Source organism: Chlorocebus sabaeus, chromosome 10, assembly GCF_047675955.1.
Source record: "Chlorocebus sabaeus isolate Y175 chromosome 10, mChlSab1.0.hap1, whole genome shotgun sequence".
In the NCBI taxonomy this organism is placed as follows: Eukaryota; Metazoa; Chordata; class Mammalia; order Primates; family Cercopithecidae; genus Chlorocebus; species Chlorocebus sabaeus.
The window spans coordinates 100,573,435-100,587,093 of record NC_132913.1 but is presented as its reverse complement, the minus strand read 5'-3'; the positions used below and the strand labels follow the sequence as shown (position 1 = coordinate 100,587,093).

Below are 13,659 nucleotides of genomic sequence, written 5' to 3'. Positions count from 1 at the left end.
CACTCAACACATTAATAAAATATTTACAAAGTATGTTATGAAGGAAATATTCAAGGTGCTACGATAAAAATTGGTGCAAGAAAATGTTTGGGTAGGTTGGGACAGCAAGGGTCAGAAAGAACCAGCTACGTCAAAAATGGTAAGGGTTGACGGGTCTGTTTCCTCCCCACCCTGTCACTTCTTCCCTAAAGTAAAAACTTAACTCTCCAACTGGATACAGTGGCCAAAGAACATGGTACTCCACTTCCCTAGTGGTATATTTTAATGCATGGTATAGCTATATGTGTACCTTAAAAAAAAAGTGTACAGTCTATGTCTTCTGGCAAAGGACAGAAATAAATGCACCCTCTAACTATCAAAATACTACCCAGAGACGCCGGGCGCAATCGCTCCCGCCTGTAATCCCAGCACTTTGGGAGGCCCAGCACTTTGGGAGACCACCTTAGGTCAGGAGTTCGAGAACAGCCTGTCCAACATGGTGAAAACCCGTCTCCACTAAAAATACAAAAATTAGCCAGGTGTGTGGTGGTGGGCGCCTGTGATCCTAGCTACTTGGGAGGCTGAGAAAGGAGAATCACACGAACCCAGGAAGCGGAGGTTGCAGTGAGCCAAGATTGCACCACTGCACTCCAGCCTGGGTGACAGAGTGAGGCTCTGTCTCAACAAAAACAAAACCAAAACTAACAAACAAAACTACCCAGAGAAATTCTGAACAAAGTCAATCACAGTTTATACAAGGCTTCTTTCCCATGAGGGGATTGCATTGTGAATCTTAGGACTATAGATTCCACAGCCATGAAATAAAACCCCCAATCTTGGTATGAAAACATAATCATGATTTCTCTCGATGAGTTAGATACACCATAATCTGCAAATAAGAAAGGAATGTAGGATGTTAAAAAGAGGGAAACATTTGCCAAGATGGTCCAATTCTCCCAGGTGGTCATGAGATCTTTGTTATTCTAAAATCTGGGATCCAATCAGGGGAAGGCAGGATGACAGAATGTAGTGTCTGAAGCCTTAGCCACTAGAGGGAGAAAGTGTGCCTCTGGTGACTAGGGAGCCAATGAAAGTTAACTCTTGAAAAGGACAGGCTTCAAGGAAGCTAAATTAAGCTCCAATAAACTAGGTGCAAGGGCTACATCAACTTGGTAACTCTGGGGAACCTGAGGACGTATCTTTAAGATTTCACAGTGGATCCTCTTCTACCAAATAATTAAATTGTGTAAACTATCAAACACATTTCATCTTAATTTCGATTACCTTTATTTCATATTTTCAAGGATCTCTATAACTGTACAGATACCTAAACACTTAGGTTCAGTTTTTAGGAAGGACTTATGACAATTTAGAGAACTTATGTTATCCTTTATATATTGGGCATTTACATATTATAAACGACATACAGATTTTTTGAGGTAATTTAAGACTAAAATATTTGCTGTCTGCTGGGATAATTAGAGTGACTTACTGGTTGTCTACTCAGACTTTCCCAAATATGACTTTAGGAAAACTAATTTTATTTAAATAACTGGCAACTAAGTGTTTAAAAATCTGCCTTACCAATATATAACTCACAGGAACTGCAATTTTCCTTAAAATCATCATAATGTTATTGCAAGCCCGAGCCCAAATAATTTCTCTCCAACGAAAATTTGTTAATCTTGTTGGCTGTATCACACCATCTACCATTTTCTATAGTTAAACAAAAAGAGACTATCGTTATAATTGTTTAATAATACAATGTATGGCAAAAAACCTTTCAAGAAGTAATTCATTATAAAAGCTACAGTGTCACACAAGTTATATGGTATCCATTATTTAGTTTGTGTCGATGTGAATTAATTCCTTCCCCGTATCAAAATGTAGAGAAAAGACACTATCCAAAATTACCTATAGAGTGGTGCTTAAGGTACCGTTGATGATTTAATTTTCAATATATCGTTTTTTTTCTCAGGAGAAAAAAAACCTCAACAACTATTTCTGGAATTCTTCAAAGGAGTAGGAGTACGGTGCCTGTTCCGACTCTTCCAGCATTGATTTTCTTCACAATCTGTGATATGGTTTCTCAGAAACACCGTTTGGCAGTCCTGATAATTTCATGTGTTTTCAAATTTCAGCCACCCAGACTACACAGTTCACTATTTTCAGCTCCTTTCATTTTCCTTTTCCCTTTAATTATAGAAGTCTCTATTCCCTCTTTTCGCAAATGTGGTCAAGAAAGATACTAAATGCTACTATTTGTAGAAAGAATATGCATTTGTTTTTCTCTTGACGGTTCACCTAAGTTCTTTCCAAATAAACAAGCTGTGACTGATAGTGATAGGTACTTCAAAGGTAGCAACTTTTCGGACCCTCATCCATTCCGTTGACTTTGGGGGACGTGGCACATGCCTCAGGGGAGAAAAAGCAAGTAAACACGTTAATTTTAAGCTTGCGCTGTTAAAGCACTTTCAAAATAGTAATAGTTGAGCTTCATCTCAGACGTGAATGCCTTTCCCAGTCTATTCCCCAGGACCCCTCTTATGCCGCTTCATGTCCCGGTCAATGCGGTGCGTTTTCCGAAATGGGGCCGCAGAATTGCCGGCGGAGACCAGTGGGTGGGAGGCTCCACGCGCACTCCCCGACTCGGGCCGGGACGCGGCTCCCGGACTCCGCGCAGGGCGCCAAGATCGCCGCCCCGCTCCCTTCCCCCGGCCTCCCCACCAATCCCAGTTTGAAAGAAAACTTCACGCGGCCGAAATGAACGTCCCCTCACCGCTCCAAGCCTCCAGCTGGCAGAAAACGTGAGATTTATTATGACACGGGGAGGGGGGGTGGGGGTCGCCGTGGCACACTCGGAAGCGGGTTACCTGGCCCCCGTCGGGGGCGGGGTCCGCAGTCCGGGGACCAGCGGGCTGGGGGCGACGCGGCCGGGCGCGCGGGTGGGCGCGAGGGAGTGCGCGCGTCGCGGAGCCTCCGGGGCAGCACTTGTCCTGTAATCGATTGCCGAGCGCGCCGAGCGGCTGAGCGCGCAGACACGCGCACACGCGTCCGCCAGTCCGCGCGCGCGCGCGCACACGCGCTCTCATACACACGCACAGGCGCTCGGGACCCGCACACACGCACGCGCGCGCACGCACGTCCGCCCGCCCGCGCCCGGGGCTCCGCTGCCCGCCGCCCGCCGCCGCCGCCGCCGCCGCCGCCGCCGCCGCTGCCAACACCGCCGCCGCCAGCCCGCCCTCCGCCCGCGGGCGTCTGCGCGAGCCCGGCCGGCGGGGGAGATGTGCTCGGGCTCCACCGGATCGGTTTCTCGGGGTTTGACCAGCTGTCCCGGGCTAACCCTGCTCCTCGCTGAAGATGGAGGAAGTAAAAACAGGATTACCCTTAGCTACAGATCCACTGCCTTAGTTTCCACCACCAACTGCAGTGCACAAACACACGTTAGGCACAGGAAAGAAAGAAAGACAGAGGACACATTAACAGTAAACACAAACAAAAGGGTGATGGGATTATTTTACTGCATGCACTGCTGAGGTAAATCTCCGCTTGGCTTTTGCGTGGTGAAGAACAGCTCTTGTTTTATTTGTCTTCTGATTCATAGATTATATATAAATATGTGTATGATTTGCAAAGGGGGGAGTGTTTTCAAAGTTAAGTGTAATTATATAGCATCTCGTTTTGCACTGTGGTGTGATCAAATGACTTGTTGCTGTTAACCAGTAATAATAATAATAATATAGGTGTTTTTCTCTGGGAGGGATGGATTGTGGTTCTGATTAGGGTAATGATTTTTGTAAAGGACGCTCAGGGAATCGAGTTGAAGATGATGTCCTCTGCCTTAATTTATCGTCCCCTCCTTGTAATCTGTTTCTGGGATGTTAATCGATTAATCAGTTCTCATCTCTATAGCTGTCATGAATTTGGACTTGTTTTGCTTTGTTTTAACTTGAATTTCAAGAAGAAAGATTGGGTAGGCTGGAATAAATTGCAGCTGTCCAGATAGAAGGTAATATCCAGATCCTGTTGGAATTAAAAAAAAAAAAAAAAAAAAAAACAAAAAAAAAACAAAAACCAAAACCCTGGTATGACATATGTAAAAAGGCAGCAGTTAAATAACTTTGACAGGTTCTAGTATGGGCGAAAGAGATGGAATTAAGATTTATTTTTTTTCTTTTTTGCCAAGGGCCAAAAACAGTCCTGTGAAGTTGGCCTAGGTTCCTAGCTGGGTTCTGCCTGACTGTCCCTCCCCTCTACCCGCCCCCCCCTCCTTTTCTTTCAGTTTTCTTGTCTTAGCTTTTGGTCGATTCTTAAGGAACCGGTGGATCAAGTTTTTTCTCTTGTTAATCGCATTGCTATAGCACTGACTGACCTCTCTCTCTCTCTTTTTTTTTCCTCTTTCCTGAAAGTACGTGGTGCCATTCCTGAGTGACTTTTCCTACTAGACCATCCCAAAGGGACGAGGGGGAGGGGTGGAACGAGGAGGAGGAGGACGAGGAGGAGGAGGAGGAGGAGAAGGGGGGTGTTCCTTCTCTCTCATTTCTTGGTTTTGTTTATCAGCCGATCTGTTTGCTGGATTTGGGCTTGGAATGACCCACCTGTAAAGTGCTTTTCCTTCCTCCTCCCCTTGAACTCTGCAGGGGGCTTGGCTTGGAGGGGGCAAGGGAGGGAAAGAGAGAAGGGGGAAACACAAAAAACTTCTTTCTTTCTCCCTCCGTTTATCTTCAGCCCGACATTGTCACCTCCTCTTTGAGGGGTTAGAAGAAGCTGAGATCTCCCGACAGAGCTGGAAATGGTGATGAATCTTTTTTAATCAAAGGACAATTTCTTTTGTATGTACATTTCGTTTCTCTTTCTCCTTTTTCTTTTTCTTTCTTTCCTTCTCTGAGGGTTAATAACCATTTCATTGATGGGGCAGCCTTCTTTCGCTTCTCCCTGACGTTTCTTTCTTTTTAATGTGTGTGTGTTAAATGTGTACATTTTTAAAGAGATAAGCTCATTTGTAAAAGAAACTGCTCCTCTTTTAAACTTTACGGATCTCTTTCTTAAAAGCCTTATGTAATCATAATTTAAAAGAATGTGATAACAGTACAGCAGGTTGAAATTTAAGTGCTATGTAGTGACTGAGTTGGGAATTTGATCTGATTATTCCATAAAGAAAGAAAGAAAAGTTTTTTTTTTGAGGGGGGGTAGTAAGGGAGGGTGGTGGTGAAGAAGGGGAGGGGAGGGAGAAGGGAAGTGGTTTTGGAGACAAGAAGTGAAGCTGCCTGTTTTCCAGTAAGTAATGGAGAAATTCCAGGAGCCAGGGCTAAATATACTTGGCGATCAATACAGAAATGGCTCATTGTGAATAATTTAGCTGCTGGTGCAGTGAGAGTTTTGAAACTAAAGGCAAAAAGGACCAAGGCCAAAGGGGGGAAAAAGTAAAAATCTTCACAGGACTTGTCAATTCTTAAACTTTTTTTTCCCCCACAGAATACAGTTAGATTATCGATCTTTTCATTATGTGAATCAAAGCTAGGGGGTGTCATCTCATACAGTTTACTTTTGTTTCTGAGAATTATGTTCTGTTTTGTGTCATTTGTGCATGAGAATAATTGTCCAAAGGTTTTTTTTTTTTAAGTGATTCTCTCTAGTACAACCAAAGTTTATGAAATTTTCAAAATCAGACTGTATTAAGTAGGCTTGGCATTTGTATCCAAGCATGGTCTGGCAGGAAATTAAGGTTACATTGAACAGGTGCTTACACAGAACTTGGGGTAGGCTAAAATGTCAATACAAGTCAGGGAGTTGGCCAACTGCTGTAGAAATCTTCAAGACACCGTTGGGCACAAAGTTTTTTGTTTTGTTTTTTTTCTTATGTTTGTTTGTCCTCCCCCTCCCTATTAGAACATGATGAACCAACTTGCAACAATTGTGAATAGAGCTATCTGTATACTGGGGAAGTCCTCAAACTGCAGTGTGATTGTGGGAAGTAGCGAATGGTAAAACACTTAAATCCCAGTTAAAACTGACACATTTGAGGTGTACCCCTTATTTTTTCTTTAAACCCAGTAAATTTTGATTAAGACAGTCATTCTTTTTTTGCTCTTGCCCATCTCACTGCACACTTATCTTTCCTATCCTATCTCCAGCAGGAATCAGATCATTTGCAGAAAGAGTTCAGTGACTTGCAAATGAGCACATACAGTACACTGTGTATGTTTCTGGGCACAGGTTGCAGCAGCAACATGGACCAACTGCTTGGAGCTTCAAATAAGTTAAGAATTTGATGGCAGATACTGAAAGGAATCATTGTATTAAGGGTATAATCTTTTGTTTTGCAGCATTACACTTTGACTATGGAAACAGAGGCTATTGATGGCTATATAACGTGTAAGTAATAGTTTTCATTAATTTGTTATTGGTAATAAAGTTGCCTTTGTATTACCTGTGTTTTAATTCCTGGATTATGAAACTTTATTAAGAATTCTGTACTCTTTTTTTCTATCTGTTCACAATTTCACCTTTGAATGAGTTTGAGAAAATAACAGCACTGAAGTGAAATAAGAAGGAAATATAGAAATATACTAAGTTAAGTAGTGTACTTAAATCAATAGTAGCTGGCAGATCAGCACTTTCCTACTTTTTATAATTTAGTTTGTTGTAAGTTTAGAATAGTCTAGGTTTCATTTATGTCTATTAATGTGATGTGTACTAAATATTTACTTCTCTGTAACCTCGTTTTTCAGACATATTATGTGAAAGAGAATTAGCTTTCCTAACTTGACATTTCTTGAACTACCTGTCTTTTCCATCCTCTCTCTGATAGCTAGCATTTTGGAAAATGCTCATTATATATTCTGTATGCTTAGCAATTAAATTAGATGTTAAAAGAAAAGTTATTTCTTTCAACTGAAAGATACTTTAGAAATCAACAATTTATGTATTAAGATAATGCAGTTTTGTTAATTTTTTTTTTTATTGTGGGTTGATTATGGCTTTTCATCCTTTCATTCAACTGTGTATTTCTATTGGTATTTCCTTATAGTTTTTTTTAAGGGAAAAATGTATTACCTTACAGTTTGAAGGCTATGCATGCCATTGCGTGTATAAAGCAAAGTTAGTAATTACGTCTTACGTGACAATGAATAGAAACCAAAAGATTATATTTTGTGAAAGCAGGTGACAATGAGCTTTCACCCGAAAGGGAACACTCCAATATGGCAATTGACCTCACCTCAAGCACACCCAATGGACAGCATGCCTCACCAAGTCACATGACAAGCAGTAAGTCTTCGTTTTATGATTTTTTTTTTTTTCTATTTCTCCAGCAACAGACTTGAATTTGTTAGGTCTGTGGGGTCCTCTCACATTGTGGTATAGCTACTGTTATAGATTTTGCTAAAGAAAGAACAACACAGATTTATTCCTGTTCATTCTAGTATTATAAAACATGAGCCTGCTTACTAGTCTGAACTATCCCAAGGTGGCATTTGGGAGCTGGTGCTTACCTGTATCAGGTAAGAAAGGTTAGAATTTGCTGGTTATTGTTTTGACTTGCCAGGTTTATGACTAGATTTCTTGTTGTTGTTGGGTAAAAAATGTGGAAACGTCACTTCCAAAGGACTCTTCACAGTTAATAAATGAAATAATTTTATATTGCCTTGGTAGAAAGCTAAACTGTCAGTGATAAAATTATAGTGTTACTTGCTTTTAAAAAATGTGAAAGTTTCTTCTCCAAAGCATTGGAAGTGAAGTGTAATTGAAAATTTATAGAACTCATTTATATCCATTTCTCTAACAAGGTTGAAAGTCTTTTGTTCAGAGAAGAACTGATAAAATTTGGAAAGATGTTTTGAATTTGTAGGAAAAGACAGTTTTGGCTACTATTTTTGATAAACGGTCATTTACTGATGTAATATACATTGTTTTTGTGTAATAAGATGCAACTTACGTGCTGTCAGTGACGGAAGACAAAATGCTTTCCTTTATTAAGAATATGGTTGCTTTTTTCTTAATTACAGTGTTTTATCAGTTTAGTTATCAAGTGCAAGTGCTTTATTACTCTTACTCAAAAGTAATTTGAAATCTTGTTTTCTTTATACTTTTGATTTATATTTTATTCTTATATGTTATAGAAAGGACATTGGACTTACATGTAAATATAATTAAATTTACAAGTTTTCTGTTCTGGCGGTATGTGAAGGAAAGGCATTTTCTTTCCTTTGTTTCCCCCCTGAAGATTTAGTAACTAAGAGAAGTGAATCATCTACTTAATTGTGAGCATATTCAGAAATGTATTCTGACTATCCAGAGAGAGCAACTTTTTTTTTTACTTCTAACAGCTCTCGAAACTTTTAAGTTATTATAAAGCTACGAGCTTAGTAATTAGTAAAGACTACTGAATTATAAGCAATTTATATAGAATACTATTGAATACATTTTGCAATTTATTAACTTTAAGTACTTTTAACTATTGACTTGAAATTATGGTTGAGTTATTTGAATTTGCTTTATTTATTTAAAAGTTGTAGTTCTTTTAAGTAATGAGCATTTCCTAAGAAAATTTAATTCTAGAAGCAGTCCGTATAATTCCTTTATCATTTAGAAAGAAAAAACTAGTAAAGTTAGTGAGTGAATGTATACTAAATTATCATGCTACTCTCATAATGAATCTTTTGCATTCTTTTTTTTGCTAGTTGATTTGATAAAAAATATACTACGACTACAATTTAGGCAATAGAATTTTTACATTTCAATATACTCGTTATTTGGTGTAATGTTTTTATTTCTCAGATAGCTCACACAATTTCCCAAAGAGTAAAAAGAGATGAATATGTCGTTTCTATTAGTTAGCTGTTGGCTTTAGAAACATTGCATGTATCGGGTAGGGAGTAACTGTTAATCAGAGACTCGACTGTCATCCCCTAGACACAACCACAGGAAAATGCTTGTCAATTGGTTAATTGGCTGCTTTATTTGTGAATTTGATTCTGGTTTTTCAAGCACTTGCTTCAGAAAGGCAGTTCACTCATCTTTTTAAATAAACAGTGCAGAGTGTAGGCATGATCAATTTGAACAAATAAGAACTGTGCTTTTGACATTTGAGCTTTTCTCACCCAACAACAGTCAACTTATGTTTGGTAGAGAGTTTTTTAACTTACTAGCCTGTGGCAATTCCATGTTAGTACAGGTTTTGGCTAAGATGCACGTGTTTTCAGATTCTTTTCCAAAGAGTTGCAGGTTAAATATTTTGGCTCTCACTTCAGAGCTGTCTCTTGCATCCTTTATGTAGCCTCTATTTACAGTATCTAGGTTACCCACTTAGGTGTTAGATGGAGAAGATACCCATTTTTCCTCTCTGTTAGATCTAGAAGAATATCAGCATTTTAGATTGCCAAAGCAAATAGTGATAGAGAGGAACTCTTGTCTATTAATTAGTACAAGAGACCTAGAATTGGTCACTCTGATGTTTTTCCGTGACTTGGAATAATTTTTGTGTGCATCTGGCCTGTCAAATCGCTTGTGTCTGAGATCACCGGTTTTCCTAAATCCCTTTACATGCATTGTTGACTTTGTTAAATGAAAAGAACTTATTTATTTTCTGCATTTTTTAATATCTTCAAATATACTTCCTGGAGGGTGGCTGCTTCCAAAAACGGAATTGCAATTTTGATTGAAAGTGTTAAAGCTAAAAGTAAATGTGAAAACCTTTAAGACAGTTTCTAGTAGCAGGAAGGAGAGGATGGGAATATATGTGTAAGGAGGAAAAAAAGTTATTTTTAAACAGTTAAAAAAATAAAATAAGTAAAATCTTTTTTTTTTTTTTTTTTTTTTTTTTTTTTAAATAAAACAGCTAATGCTCTGGCCAAAAAAGTATCAATAAGGCATGAGCGCTCACTTATTTTGACTTTAGGAAGGTGGTCAGTACTACTGTAAGGTCCCAACATTTGTTTGAGGTATTTGGTAACTCTTCTAAGATGAAGGGTCTCTGTGCAACTTGCTGCCAGCTATTGTATAAAAATAATGACAGCAGCTATCATTATTTGACAGTGCTAGAATAGAGCACTGGCGACTTGGGAGAAAACTAAAAATGTTATAGTGCCTGACAGTTTTTGGTTTTGAAATTTAGCATGTAAGATAAACTTAAGAAGAAGTAAGAGGTATTAGTGATTCTGACATTTTATAGTGACTACTTCCTATGGTTTCGAATGAATTTTCTTAGAGAACTTTAAACTTTTTCTTCTGGAATAAGGATCTCTTTGATAAGAAGATGGGCATTGTTGCCTGAGATCATTAGTGTACATATTGAGTCTGCTGACAATCTTCTGTGTCAGGGATGACAGTATATGCCTTGATGGCTATTGGAAATACACAGTGTTAAGTGATTTTTAAACATAGAATCTGGGAGTTAAGAATCTGAGACAGACATCTCAGACAGAACAATATAAAAATACTCCATATTGTATTTCGGCCCATCAGATGAAACTTACTTTGTGATTCCTTCTTTTTCTTGGTTAGCTCATTTTCTATTCTTGCATAGTTGTTCAGTATTGGTTTCAGAGTGTTCTATACTGGCAGCTGACTATTTTGAAAATTGTTTAAAGTTCAAAATTTTTAAATTAATTTCATTTTTCTTATCTATTTTTTATAATGTTTATGTACAAATTTACTTTGCAAGTAGTTACTTAAATGGGTATGAAAACACATCATGATGCAAAATTTGTTTCTATTACTTTAAAGCTCTTAAGTGGATCAACTGTACAGTCAATGCTATTTATCAGTCTGATGACCAAGTGGCGTGTATGGAATCGGTAGAAGTAGTAAGTCTAGTTTTACAAGGCTCTGACCAATAATCAGGTCAGGGAATCTAGTTTATTCTTTTCAGAGTACTTCACATTAATTTTTTTCTTGGCTAGTTTCCATTTTTGGAACCTAGTGAGGCAGAAGTGTATTATGATTTCTATTTTTCGTATGTGGAAATTGAGGCTTGAAGAAATCAATTTACCTCTTAGAGAACTTAGCAAAGAGATGAAGTTATCAGGATTGGGACATACAATTGTGACATTACCTTGTGGGTAAATTAGATAACTGCTATCTCTACAATGTGACCTTCTCAGGGTGTCTGCCATGTCCAGTACTGGCCCATATTTTTGTGACGAAAACAATATTTCAGAAATAGAAGAGTTATTATGAGGGTGGAGTGGTATCAGCTAATCTTTTGCACTTTTTGAAATAGAGCTTATATTATAGGACTCACCAGCTTTCTGAGTTGTCTTCTGTAGCTTAGTTTGGCAGTCACCCTTGGTTGGATTGCTATAGGACACACCCTAATGTAACACCAGATGGGCTTGATGTAAAATCTTGTTCTGTTTTAAGTCACAGTACTTAGGTTTGTGTATATACCCAATGTTCTTATTTATTAGGGAATTAAATAAAAATAGTTCTGATTTAATTTCTTTACAACTATCAGAGATAAATGTCGTAACTATGTACCAAAAGAGGAAAAAAAGGGGAATAAAAGAAAGTAAAGGATGTATATAGATTTGTTGGTAATTAACAGCAAAAGTGCTGTAATTTTTTCTTTGCACTTCATTCCACTCCCAACTCCCCATCTTTTTAGGCTGCTTAGTATTGAGAATTAAAGTCTTTTTTCAAAAAACAAAACAACTTATGGCGGAAAGATTATCCTTATTGTCTCTATCTTTGTTCAAAATCTGTCTTTCTCACTAGAAGTACTTTTTAAAAAAAAGGTAATATCATTGAATATGTTCTATTGAGAGTCTTCCTGTAAGCCGCAATGAATTTTTGTCTCTGGATTCCGTGCTCTTCTCTCCTAACTTTTGATATATTGATATATTTTGAATATTTACATATTTTTATCACATTTGGAAATATCAATAGCAGGGTTCCAGTCCTAAAATGAGGTAGAATATGTTGTTTTTCTTCACTTTTTTTCCTTTTTATCTGTTTATGTTAAAAGTACTTATTGACCTGCTAGTATTTTCCTTTTGTGAATTAATTGAGACCCAATATATCTCTGTTTTGATATAGGTAAGGCACATTTAGGGACAGTTTCCTTTATTATAAATGTTATAATCACCACTGGAGCAAGAGAAGGAAGAGGGGCATCCGTTATTGAGTGCACTTAGTATATTAGATGCTTTACTTATTATTTCAGTTTTTCTCCACATCAATTCTGTGAGGTAGGCATGTAATTACTCCATTTTATAATACTTAAAACTGAGGCTCAGAATCAGTAGATTGTGAGTGGTTAAAAATACAGGCTTTGCAATTTTGCTGGCCTGGGTTAGAATTCCTATTTTGCTGTGTGACCTTGGCCATGTCACTTCACATCTTTGAGCTCCAGTTTCCTTATCTGTAGAATAGGGATAAGCAATACTTACCTCAATGGGCTATCGTGAGATTTCAATAAGGCAATATGTGCAAAATACTCAGCACAACTTCTGGCACATGCTAAGACTCAATAAATAATCACTGCTGCTATTACTCAGAGCAGTCAAGTTACTTTTTTATGGACCTATGACTCTTAAGAAAAAGGATTTGTTTTCAAATCCAAATCTATTTGAAATCTGGGTCTTTTGCTCTTTTCTGTTTATTGCACAGGTCCAGGGAAGAAAGATAGGGATTTCTGATAATTTTGGGTAAAAATTGAAGCAGGAACCCTCCATTATTTAAAGCATCTGTGAAGATTTTGGTTAAGAAAGAAATAGAGTTTGTCGATATGTCAGAATTGGGGAGGGGGCTGGCGCTCGATATTCCTGAGTATAGTTTTGTGGTTTTGATTATATGTAAAGCACATCCCTGCATATTATTGGTGTTCCAGATATACCAGTCATTACAAATGATGAAAGAAAACAATTCTGGTGATAGAGTAACCTATTCCTACAGAGAATCAATTCTTAGAGAATCCTTATCTAAAATCTAACCTCATTTGATGCTTCTGGTGGTACCATAAATTCTCACTTGGTGATACCTAATAAAATTGTTGGTTTAATTGTTGATTGTGCACTTTGGGGGTAGTAGTTCAGGTGTTTTAAATTTGAAGTAGGCCTTAATGCAATTATTAGTTATAAGCATTTGACATTTTGCTGTTCAATTCTAGTTGATCAATGCAATAAATATTTGTGGGATACCTCATATGTACCAGGTATTGTAAGGTGAATCCAAAGGTGAATAAATAGTATAGAGTCCTTTTCCTCCAGGAACTCATACTCTAGTGGGACAGACAGACATTAAGTAGGGCATTTTACTATAGTAAACTTAGTGTCTTGATTATTATGGGGGATTAGAGGTGATGCTCGTTTGGAAAGATTTTTTAGAGGGAGAGACTGCTTGAGCCAAGACTTATTAAATGAATAGGACTTAGGAGAGAAGTGGAAGGCCTTTTCAGTAAATAATGTATCCACAATAAGAGGTGAGAAATAACATGCAATATTCTGGGAAATACAAGCAGATTGGTATTTCTAGACTATAAAGTTGGAGTCTAGGAATTTGAGGCAAGGAATGATTTTGGAGAGTTAATCAAAGCAGGTTAATGGAACATCTTGTCTAAGAGGAAACTTGGCTTTTATTTTCATGGAAGTCAATGGTTTTAACAAAGTAGGTGACTTCAGTCTTTTGACTGACATGGATCAATTTGACTACAATGTGGGGAAAAAGATTGCAGATGGGGAC

The 13,659-nt window shown here is 37.9% G+C and overlaps 1 protein-coding gene across 14 annotated transcripts in view; it reads left to right on the top strand.

Moving 5' to 3' along the window:
- Window positions 1-3,207: 3,207 nt before the first annotated feature.
- Window positions 3,208-13,659, top strand: part of IKZF2 (IKAROS family zinc finger 2) — a 163,128-nt gene continuing 152,676 nt past the window's right edge. For 2 of the 14 annotated variants that reach the window (XM_007966157.3, XM_073020050.1), the window contains exons 1-2: window positions 6,340-6,354; window positions 7,141-7,481. In XM_007966157.3, coding sequence (XP_007964348.1) covers window positions 7,415-7,481 — 67 coding nt within the window. In that variant the 5' untranslated portion in view covers window positions 6,340-6,354; window positions 7,141-7,414. Of the gene's footprint in view, window positions 3,517-3,539; window positions 4,388-4,418; window positions 4,812-6,305; window positions 6,355-7,140; window positions 7,482-13,659 lie in introns of those variants that run through there. The other 12 variants (XM_038001579.2, XM_038001581.2, XM_038001580.2 and 9 more) reach the window with 12 other exon arrangements.